Consider the following 12,087-nt stretch of genomic DNA (forward strand, 5'->3'; position numbering starts at 1 on the left):
GAGGTTATCAAGAGGTATTCACTGCATGTTGGGCTCGAATACCCAAGACAGGACAGCAAATTTTGTTCCCTCCTCAGATTTTATAACTTTCAACTTCACAAGCCCACCCCTGTCTCCATCAACGCTGCTTCTTGAAGTGGTCATGATTAGCATTTGTTCTATCTTTGACAGATAAAGAGCTAATGGACATTAGCGACTTAAGCCTGCCTGCACTAACATTCTTTTGAAAACTGTAGGCGTGGAGCTGTCAAGTTATTGGATGATGTACAAATAAACATATAGTAATGCAAAGATAACTTGTCAGTGTGGTAACTTGGTGATGTTTTATTGATTCTCCTGAAATTTAATTGATTTTCTCTCTCTTTTCTTGGTTGGGCTTATTCTGTTTTGGGCAAGTTGAATATATGGCCTTGCCTCAGTTGGTAGCACCCTTGACTCTGAATTACATCCTATGTTCAAGCCCCGCAACAGAGACTTGAGCACAGTCTAGGGTGACACTCCAGTGCAGTACTTTTGTTTAATAGTTATTCATGCGATATGGGCATTACTGGCTAGGCCAGCATTTATTGCTCATCCCAGATTATTTTTGCAAATGTGGTGATGAGCTGCCTTCTTCAACTGCTGCAGTCCATGTGGTGTAGGTACACCCACAATGTCGTTAGGGAGGGAGGTCCAGGATTTTAATCCAGTGACAGTGAATGAACTGTGATATATTTTCGAGCCAGGATGGTGTGTGGTTTGGAGGGGAACCTGCAGGTGGCAGTGTTGCCATGTCTCTGCTGTCTTTGTGCAACTAGGTGGCAGCAACCGAGGGTTTTGCGGATTCTTGATGAGTGCACCTTGTGGGTGGTACACATTGCTGCCACTGTGATGGAGGGAGTGAATGTTTGCAGAGGGGGTGCCAATCAAGCGGGTTGCTTTGTCTTTGATGGTGTTGAGCTTCTTGAGCATTGCTGGAACTGCACTCATCCATGCAAGTAGAGAGTAATCCATTGCATTCCTGACTTATATCTTGTAGATGGTAGACAAGCTTTGCAGGGGTGGGGGCCAGGAGATGTTATTCGCCGCAGAGTGTTTTGCTCCCAGTTTGTTGATAGTGGGATTTCAGCAATGGTAATGCCGTTCAATGTCACAGGGCAATGATTGATGGACGTCACCTGGCATTCGTGTGGCACAGATGTTTATTTAGATTTTCAGAAGGTTTTTAATAGGATGTCACATAGCAGATTACTGTGTAACATTAAAGCGCAAGGGATTGTAGGTCATATCTTGAGATAGATCTAAAACTGGTTGGTAGACACGAAGCATAGAGCTGGCATAAATGGGTCTTTTTCCAATTGGCAGGCAGTGACGAGTGAGGATCTTTACTACCACTCGACCTGTTCGCATATATTAATGATTTAGATGGGGGAACAATGTATTATCAAAATTTGCAGATGATACAAAGTTGGGTGGGAGAGTGAGCTGTGAGGAGGATGCAGAGATGTTTCAGCATGATTTGGCCAGGCTGAATGAGTGAGCATATGCATGGCAAATGCAGTGGATAACTGTGAGGTTATCCACTTTGGTAGTAAAACAGAAATGTTATTATTTGAATGGGCGTAAATTGAGAGAGGTGGATACTCAGAGAGACCTTGGTGCCCTTATGTGTTAGTCGTGTAAAGCAAGTGTGCAGGTACAGCAGATAGTAAAGAAGGCAAATAGTATGATGGCCTTTAAAGTGAGAGAATTCGAGTATAGGAATAGGGATGTTTTACTGCAATTGTATATGGTTTTGGTGAGGCCACATATAGGGAATTGTGTGAAGTTTTGATGTCTTGTCTGAGGAAAGATGCTCTTGCTATAGAGGGAGTGCAGTGAAGGCTTACCAGGTTGATTCCTAGGATGGCAGGACTGTCTCATGAGGGGAAACTAAGTCAGTTAGGATTCATTGGCGTTAGAAGAATGAGGGAGGATCTCATGGAAACTCAGAGTAGGTTCAGAAAGAATATTCCTGATGGTGGGGGAGTCCAGAACTGGGGGTCATAGTTTGAGAATAAGGGGTAAACCTTTTTAGAGAAAAGGAGAAATTACTTCACCCAGAGAGTGGTGAATCTGTGGAATTTGCAACCATAAAGTAGTTGAGACCAAAACATGTGATCTCAAAGAACAAAAACAACCTGGGAAACAGGCCCTTCGGCCCAACGAGCCCGCGCCGCCATTTTAACGTTACCAGCCCCCCTCCACCCATGACCCTTATCTATTGTTTATGGTATTCCACACTGAGGGAAACTAATTTAGGGACAGTTTATTACCTCCAATCAGCCTAAATAGCACACCTTTGGGGTGTGGGAGGAAACTGGAGCACCTGGAGAAAACCCAGGCAAGCACAGGGAGAATGTGCAAACTCCCACAGACACTGGCCCAAATCCATGTGTCTGCACAGCAAACAGTAATAGACACTGAGCTGTCGTGTTGCCCAGCATCTGGTCCAGTTTAAGCACACACTAACGACTTGAAGCACTCGGCTACTCTCGAACATCCAAGAGCAGCCCCAGAGCTACCCATTGTGTGTATGCCCCTCTTTGGACAACAAGGCGGACTGACTTAAAATCTGTGAATTAAAAGAGAAAAACATTAGTATCATACCACATTCTTTTACATTTCCAGGGACGTCCCAATGCTAATGAACCTTAATTAAAACAATCTCCTATATTCTCCCATCTCCAACCCACTCATGTGCCTGTCTAAGTTACTCTTAAACAACTCTAGCATGCCTGCCTCCACCACCTTACTTGGCAGAGCATTTCATACCCCCACTACCCTCTGTGTGAAAAACCTCCCTCTAATATCTGTGTTATACCTAAGCCCGTGGCCCCTCGTACTGTGTGTCTCTAACATAGGAAATCGCTTACCTCTGTTTACTCTATCTATACCCTTCATAATCTTACATACCTCTATTAGATCCCCCCTCAGTCGCCGTCTTTCAAGGGAAAGCGGCCCCAATTTGCTCAATCTTTCCTCATAAACCAGTCCTTCCATACCAGGCAACATCCTGGTAAACCTCCTCTGCACTCTCTCCAGAGTGTCCACGTCCTTCCGGTAGTAAGGCGACCAGAACTGGACGCAGTACTCTAAATGCGGCCTAACCAATGTTCTATACAGCTGCAACATTAGACTCCAGCTCTTGTACTCTATACCCCTTCTATAAAGGCTAACATACCATAGGCTTTCTTCACAACCTTCTCCACTTACACCTTCAAAGACTTGCGCACCTGCACCCCCAGGTCCCGCTGCGTTTCTATACTCTTTATAGGCTTACCCTTTATCATATAACTGCTCCTTACGTTATTCCGGCCAAAATGCATCACCTCACATTTATCCGGATTTCAAGAAGGAATTAGATATAGCTCTTGAGGCTAAAGATATCAAGGGTTATGGGGCAAGGCAGAATCAGGGTATTGAATTTGACGATCAGGCATGATCAAAATGAATGGCAGAGTAAGCTCGCGGGCTTCTATTTTCTGTGTATGTTTCATCAACAATGGAGCATTTTATAGGATGCTTTTGAATCTTTGCATTATAATGATCCAGTGTATTCAGCAAACTTAAGTAGCAATTAATGAAAAGAATTGAATCCACGACTATGTAGACAGCATTTTTACTGGATGAAGTTTACGCTAGAACACCAGAATCAGTGTTACACTTGTTGATTTTTGTGCTTTGCGGATTTGTGGTTCAGCTGTAATTTTCTCAAGATTATGTTAACTTTACTGACACAGCATGGGGCAATTTGTTAACAGCAAAATACTGCGGATGCCGGAATCTGAAACAAAAACAGAAAATGCTTGAAAATCTCAGAAGGTCTGACAGCATCTGTGGAGAGAAAGTAGAATCATTATTCCGAGTCTGGATGTCCCTTTGTCCAAGCTCTAACAAACAGTCATCCAAATAAGAAATATTGGCTCTGTTCTTTTTCCACAAATGTTGTTAGACCTGCTGAGATTTTCCAGCATTTTCTATTTTTGTTGAGATAATTTATTTATGGCTTTAAAACACTAGAAATAGGCATCACCAGATGGTTATAAGTTTATTCCCTGAAAAACTGAATCATACAGCTGCATTAGTTGCTGTCAGGCAGGATACAAGTTGGGAGGTGCGGCACTGCAATTGGCCTCAGCAGTTCCAGGTTGAGAAATTTAAAAAATCTGGTAACAGAATTGACACAGTGTGAAACAAGAGACCCTAATTTGAATTTTATTCTCTGTTTTATCACACTGCAGCCAACAAGATTGAGAGTTTGGTTTGGAAATTGAAGTGGTGTGTGGTGGTGGGTTGGGGAAGGGGGTTGATACTTTTACTTTTGCTTTTTCTGTCCCAAGGTTTTGCTGGAAAGACTCTTACCTCTTGGCATCAGCTAATCTCATCTCCCTCCAGTGCAGTGTTTCCTGAGCTATGAGAAACCTGACCCCTGTCATTAAGTGTGAAATTCTATTACCACTTGAGGCATGCAGCATCATCAGTATATTTGAATTACAGATTAACCTTTGCCTCACGCACCCCTCTTTCATTGTGTCTCAGCTTGCCCCAGCTAAACTGAAAATAACTGAAAGTAAACCTGTGGGTCAAGGTCATATTTCTGATTTTTCTCTTATCAAAATTTAACACCCTATAACCCTCACCTCCTGCCCATCCTGGGAGCATTAATGTTGCTCCAAGAGTATCAGCTTAAAACATTCCTAGATCATAGATAGCTGAGGAGTAGATTTGCTCGACATTGTATTTTTACTCTCAGCTTCAGAAAACCATCCTTTATTGATACACATCTCTTGAATTGTCGCACCTACCAATCTACAGCACCTGAATTCATTGTAGAGCATCACAAAATTAGAGCTTTTTTCCTGTAGAACCACAAGAATCTGAGACTGCTCACACACTTAGCCATATGTTTGAATTATTTCTATGCATCAATTGTGCATCCTTGAATGTATTATTGGCTGTTTATACCTCCTCTACTCTGCAGCTGGCTTCTGATTACAAGAGAGAATCTGCAAGGGGAGAGGGACTCATTCTGTCAGCAAGACTTGAGTTGGATTAATACTGGGAAAAAAGACTGGTAGAAGTTAATGATAGCTCTAATGAGATTTAATATTCCTGAATACCGACTGTTTCCTGAGCTATGAGAAACCTGACCCATGTCATTAAGTGCAAAATTCTATTATCATTCAAGGCATGCAGCATCATTAGTATATTTGAATTACCAACTAACCTTTGCCTCATGCACTCCTTTTACGGTGTCTCAGCTTGTCCCAGCTAAACTGAAAGTAAATATGTTTGTGAGTCAAGATCAGGTTTCTGATTTTTCTCTTATCAAAATTTAACACCCTATTGCCCCTCATCTCCTGCCCATCTGGGAGCATTATCATTTCAGTGAGTTTAACTAATGTTTGACTTGTTCTTTTGTTTTATAGTGCTGGGTATGCAAAACTTTATAGTGATACTTTAGGAATCTTTAATTACTGCCTGGCTTTATTTCTTTTCTCAGGTTGCTAGACTGGAAGCCGACAAAGAGGCTCTACATGAGCAGATGATGAGTATTGATCCCACCAGAGACAGTAAACGTGTGGAAGCACTCTTGAGGGAAAAAGCCCAACTCTGCCAGAAGGTCAAGAGCCTGGAGGCTGAGATTGCTGAGCTACGAGCTGAGAGAGAGAATTCTGGCATGCAAGCTGAAAATGTGCAGCGAATACAAATGCGACAATTAGTTGAAACCCAGACTGTCATTAAGTCTTTGGAGGTAGGTTAGACTATGAGAACATAGGAGCAGGGATTGGTCAGACGGCCCATTAAGCCTGCCTCGCCATTCAATAAGATCATGGTTGAACTTCTCCATCAATTGTATTTTACTGCAACAGCTCCAGATCTCTTGATTCCTCTTGTGCCCAGAGAATCAACTGGTTTTTGATTTTGAATGTACTCATTGCTTCCACAGCTCCCTTAAGGTAGAGAATTCGAAAGATTTGCAACTGTGTAAGTGGAAATATTCCTCCTCACCTTCAGTCCTAAATGGCTGACACCTTATCCTGTGACTGTGATCTTTAATTCGACTCTCCAGCCAATGGGAAATGGCTTCTCCATATATACACTGTTAAGCCTTCTAAGAATTTTATATATTTTAATTAAATTATTAAACACCAGAGAGTATTTAGTTATTTATTCATCTTTATTAAACAAAGAACAACCCAGCACGGGAAACAGGCCCTTTGGCCAAATGAGCCCGTGCCACCATTTCAACAAAGCATTTTCCTACACCTATCCTGCCCCGTGTGTATGTGAATACAAAGAACAAAATCAGCCCGGGAAACAGGCCCTTCGGCCCAACGAGCCCGCGCCGCCGTCTCAACACCACCAGTCCCCCTCTCCACCTACGACCCCTGTCTAATATTTTATGGCCACCCAGATTGAGGGAATCTGATTTAAGGACAATTTATTCCTGCCAATCAGCCTAACAGCACATCTTTGGGGTGTGGGAGGAAACCGGAGCACCCGGAGAAAACCCACGCAAGCACGGGGAGAATGCGCAAACTCCCACAGACACCGGCCCAAATCCATGTGTCTGCACAGCAATCAGCGATAGTTACTGAGCTGTCGTCTTGCCCAGTATCTTGTCCAGTTTAGGCACACACTAACAACATGAAGCGCTAGGCCAATCTCGAACAACCAAGAGCAGCCCCAGTACGACCCATCGCGTGTATGCCCCTCGTTGAACACGAGGCGGACCGACTTAAAACCTGTGAATGAAAAGAGAAAAAACATTATTATCATACCATATCCATTTACATTACCAGGGACGCCCTAATGCTAATGACCCTTATTTAAAACAATCTCCTATATCCACCCATCTCCAACCCAGTCATGTGCCTGTCTAAGTTACTCTTAAATGACTCTAGTGTGTTTGCCTCCACCACCTTACTTGGCAGAGCATTCCATACCCCCACTACCCTCTGTGTGAAAAACCTCCCTCTAATATCTGTGTTGTACCTCTCCCCCCTCACCTTAAGTCCATGGCCCCTTGTCCTAAGTGTCTCTATCATAGGAAATAGCTTACCTCTGTTTACTCTATCTATACCCTTCATAATCTTATATACCTCTGTTAGATCCCCCCTCAGTCGGCGTCTTTCAAGGGAAAAGAGCCCCAATTTCTTCAATCTTTCGTCATATCCCAGTCCTTCCATACCAGGCAACATCCTGGTAAACCTCCTCTGCACTCTCTCCAGAACCCCTAATGGTACCCCTAATGTAGCCAGATTCAGGGGAGAATAGTGTAGGGTCAATTTGGTACACCAATCAGCCTAAGAGCACATCTTTGGGGTGTGGGAGGAAACCGGAGCGCCCGGAGGAAACCCACACGACCACAGGGAGAATGCGCAAACTCCCACAGACACAGGCCCAAATTCATGTATCTGCACAGCTAGCAGTGATAGTCACTGAGCTGTTGTGGTGCCCATCTGCTGGTCCAGGATTAAGCACACACAACGACACGGAGTATTAGGCCACTCTCAGAACCTCCAAGGGCAGCCCACGCACGACCCACCGTGTGCATGCCCCTCGTTTGACAACGAGATGGACCGACACCTGTGGATTAAAAGAGACAAAACATTAACATGTAATATTACATTTCCAGTGTTGTCCCGAGGCTCTGACCCTTTTTAATACCGTCTTCTATAACCCTCCATCCCTGTTTCACTCATGTGTCTATCTAAGTAAACCTTAAACAAGTCCAACGTGCCTGCCTCCACCACCTTACTTGGTAGCGCGTTCCATACCCCCACGACCCTCTGCGTGAAAAACCTTCCTCTAGTATCCAAATTATACTTCTCCCCCCTCACCCTTAGATCACGACCTCTCGTAATAGTTGTCCCCAATCTAGGGAAAAGCCTGCCACTGTTGACTCTATCTATTCCCTTCATTATTTTATACACCTCTATCAGATCCCCCCTTAATCTCCGTCTTTCTAAGAAGAAGAGCCCCAGTTTTTCCAATCTTTCCGCGTAACTCAGTCCGTCCATACCAGGCAGCATCCTGGTAAACCTCCTCTGCACTCTCTCCAGGGTCTCCACGTCCTTCCGGTAGTAAGGTGACCAGAACTGGACGCAATACTCCAAATGCGGTCTAACCAACGTTCTGTACAACTGAAACATTAGACAACAGCTCTTATACTCCATACCCCTTCCTATAAAGACTAGCATTCCGTAAGCTTTCTTCACAACCTTCTCTACCTGTGTTGACACCTTCAGAGACTTGTGCACCTGCACTCCCAGGTCCCTCTGTATTTTTATACTCTTAATCGGTCTACCTTTTATCATGTAACTCCTCCCTGCATTATTCCTTCCAAAATGCATCACCTCGCATTTGTCAGGATTAAATTCCATCTGCCATCTATCTGCCCAATATACCAACCTATCTATATCCTGCTGTGTCACCTGACAATCTTCCTCAGTATCCGCCAATCCTGCCATCTTGGTGTCATCTGCAAACTTGCTGATCACACCACGTACGCCCTCTTCCAAGTCGTTTATATATATCACAAAGAGGAGAGGTCCCAGTACTGAGCCCTGCGGCATACCACTGGTGACTGACCTCCAGTCAGAAAAGGACCCTTCCACTACTACTCTCTGTCTCCTGTTGCCCAGCCAGTTTTCAATCCATCTAGCTACCTGTCCTTGTATCCCATGTGCCTTAACCTTTTCTACCAGCCTACCGTGAGGGACTTTGTCAAACGCCTTACTGAAATCCATATAGATGACATCAACAGATCGTCCATCGTCAACCGTTTTTGTCACCTCCTCAAAAAATTCTACCAGATTCGTAAGGCAAGACGTCCCCTGAACAAAGCCATGTTGCGTATACCTAATCAGATCGCAATGCTCCAAATGCTTATACATCCTATCCCTAAGAATTTTTTCCAATAATCTTCCGACCACCGATGTCAAACTCACAGGTCTATAATTACCAGGGTTATCCCTACTGCCCTTTTTAAACAGCGGTACCACATTAGCTACCCTCCGGTCCTCTGGGACCTCACCTGTGTCCAAAGAAGAGACAAAGATTTGCGTCAGAGGCCCAGCAATTTCATCTTTCACCTCTCTAAGCAGCCTGGGATAAATACCATCAGGTCCTGGAGCTTTATCCGTTTTTATGCTACCTAAAAACCCTAGCACTTCCTCCCTCGTAATGGATATTTCCTTCAAATGATCTACAGCTCCCTCCAAGACATTACATGACACCAAACCCCTCTCCTTCGTGAATACCGACGCAAAGTATTCATTCAGGATCTCCCCCATCCCCTCCTTTGTCCCTAAGAGAACCAATTTTCCCTCTAACCACTCTCTTGCTCCTAATATAAGAGTAAAATGCCTTTGGATTTTCCTTAATCCTATCAGCCAAAGCCATTTCATGCCCTCTTTTTGCCCTTCTAACTCCCCTTTTAAGCTCCCTCCTACTCTCTCTATATTCCTCCAGCGCTCTCTCCGTTCCCAGTTGTTTCGACCTAGCATATGCCTCTCTTCTTCCTGACCAAGTCTTCAATACCCCCTGTAATCCACGGCTCTCTAATCCTGCCTTTCCCATCCTTCCTCTTTGCCGGCACATGCCTTTCCTGCAACATTATCAGTTTGCCCTTGAAAGCCTCCCACTTACCAACCGTGGACTTGCCAGCTAACAACACCTCCCAATCAGTGTCCTTCAGCTCCCTCCTAATCCGGCTATAGCTCGCCTTCCCCCAGTTCAGCACCCTCCCCTTTGGACGGCACTCATCCCTTTCCATTTTTATCCTAAAGTAGACAGACTTGTGGTCACTGTTAGCCACATGTTCGCCTACCGCAACCTCAACCACCTGCCCCGGCTCATTACCCAACACTAAATCCAGTATAGCCCCCTCCCTAGTCGGGCTAGTTACATCCTGCTCCAAGGACCCTTGCAACACACATTTTACAAACTCCTCCCCATCCGTACCTCCAGCTCTAGGCACCTTCCAATCCACTCCAGGAAGATTAAAGTCACCCACTACAACCACCTTATTCTTTCTGCACCTATCTAAAATGCCTCTGCAAATACCTTCCTCCACTGACCTCGGGCTGTTGGGTGGCCTATAGTATACCCCTAGCATCGTAATCTCTCCCTTTTTATTCCTCAACTCCACTCACAGTGACTCAATCCCTAACTCCTCCATATTGTCCTCCCTCTGCACCGCTGTGACGTGCTCCTTTACTAACAATGCCACCCCACCACCTCTCTTCAACCCTCCTCTGTCACACCTAAAACACTTATACCCAGGAACATTCAGCTGCCAGTCCTGCCCTTCCTTTAACCACGTCTCCGTCGCTGCCACCACATCTAAATTCCTCACAAACATCAAGGCCCAAGCTCATCCGTTTTACCCGTCACACTCCTCGCATTGAAACAGACGCAGTCCAACCCACCAGGCCCACTCGGAACCTCCTTCCCCCTGATAATTTTCCTTTCACCCAAACCTACTCACTCCCAACTCACCCAACTCACTCCCAACCCCAGTGTCTAATGAGCTATCCGTCTCATCCCCACCCCCCCTTCCTATTAGTTTAAACCCTGCCTAAACACTCCAGCTAACCTCCGTGCTAAGACATTTGTCCCCCTCCCATTCAAGTTTTCCCCATCCCTCCTGTACAGGTGCCCTTCTCTCACAGATACTTCCCAGTGGTCTACAAAAGTAAAGCCCTCTACCTTGCACCAATCCCTCAGCCATGCATTCAGCTGCATGATCTCATTATTCCTAGCCCTGCTGGTACGAGGCAGCAGCCCAGAGAATGCCACCCTGGAGGTCCTGCTCTTCAGTTTGGACCCCAACTCCCTAATTACCATACAGTGCAAGCATTTAGGCACAGTATTAAAAGCAACAACAGCAATATCAGACAATACATACATAGCGATCACACTGTATTTCTGACAAATCTTCTAAAGATTGGTACATTTTCAGCATTGACAACAAAATCAGGCAAAACATTGCAAGTATTAACAATTCTATGTGGGAGAACAGAATTGTGACCATCAAGATGTTGAACCACGCAAAATATTGTCATTGTGATAAAGAACTTTCCCGGCTTAGAGGTCGTAAGGCCACGAATCAATTTATAAACTTCAGCTAAATCAAAAATCAGTTTTCTCTAAAGATTGTAATCCAAGCATTTTTATACATTCCTCAACCACTTGTGTGAGACCTCAACAAATACCTTTTGAAATTCCACATATATCCCATGCATTGGATTCTCCTTGCTAACTACGTCCTCTAAGAAACTAATATATTTGTCAAAACATATTTCCCTTTATAAAGAGTCTAATTGTCCAATATTATTTCCTTTTAAAAAGTCTCTTCAATTTGCCTAATGATATTGTGGTTTTCTAAATGTCCTGTTACCATGTCTTTAATAATAGATTCTAACACTTTCCATTCTACTGTTACGAGTTCTCATTGATGCCCTAGCCAATATTGATCCCTTAACAGTTGATCTGTTTGTTATCATAGTGCTGTACACATATTAGTTGCCTTGCTTCCTATATTATGAAGTGATCATAGCTAAAAACTACTTTACTTACTCAAAATGCATTGTGATGCCCTGAGGTTGTGAAAGACACTGTAAAAATCCAAATGCAGATTAAGTTTTAGGCTCACCATTGCATACCAAGTTATGAAGCTGATGACAGCAGGCATACTTGTTATGCTGTTTGCATCCCTTTTGAGACCTTTGTAACTGAGGAGATCCTGAATTCATTTGTCTACTTTGAAGTCACCCTTCTACATTTCATTGAAACATTAAAGTTCGGTCATTAGCATGTGATTTTAAAGGATGCCTGATCTACACATGATCAGAGAAACTAATGAAAAGCTGCTTTAATAAGGTATTGGGAGTGATTCATTACTAAATCAGTATACTTCCAATTAATTTATGGAATTTTAGTCTGTAGTGGAAGCTTTTCTGAGGTTTCAGTGCATACTCAGGTTGGTTAGTCTGAATATATCTCACAACATTAGGAGTATTTTTGACACCAACACAAGGTTAATTCCAGATCTGT

The 12,087-nt window shown here is 43.9% G+C and overlaps 1 protein-coding gene across 2 annotated transcripts in view; it reads left to right on the top strand.

Moving 5' to 3' along the window:
- cep83 (centrosomal protein 83) overlaps positions 1-12,087 on the top strand; it is a 66,220-nt gene that overhangs the window by 14,470 nt on the left and 39,663 nt on the right. For both annotated transcript variants that reach the window (XM_080207163.1, XM_080207164.1), the window contains one exon: positions 5,525-5,776. In XM_080207163.1, coding sequence (XP_080063289.1) covers positions 5,525-5,776 — 252 coding nt within the window. The remainder of the gene's footprint in view (positions 1-5,524; positions 5,777-12,087) is intronic.

This window comes from Carcharhinus amblyrhynchos, chromosome 19 (assembly GCF_965287045.1).
Source record: "Carcharhinus amblyrhynchos chromosome 19, sCarAmb.v2.hapA, whole genome shotgun sequence".
In the NCBI taxonomy this organism is placed as follows: Eukaryota; Metazoa; Chordata; class Chondrichthyes; order Carcharhiniformes; family Carcharhinidae; genus Carcharhinus; species Carcharhinus amblyrhynchos.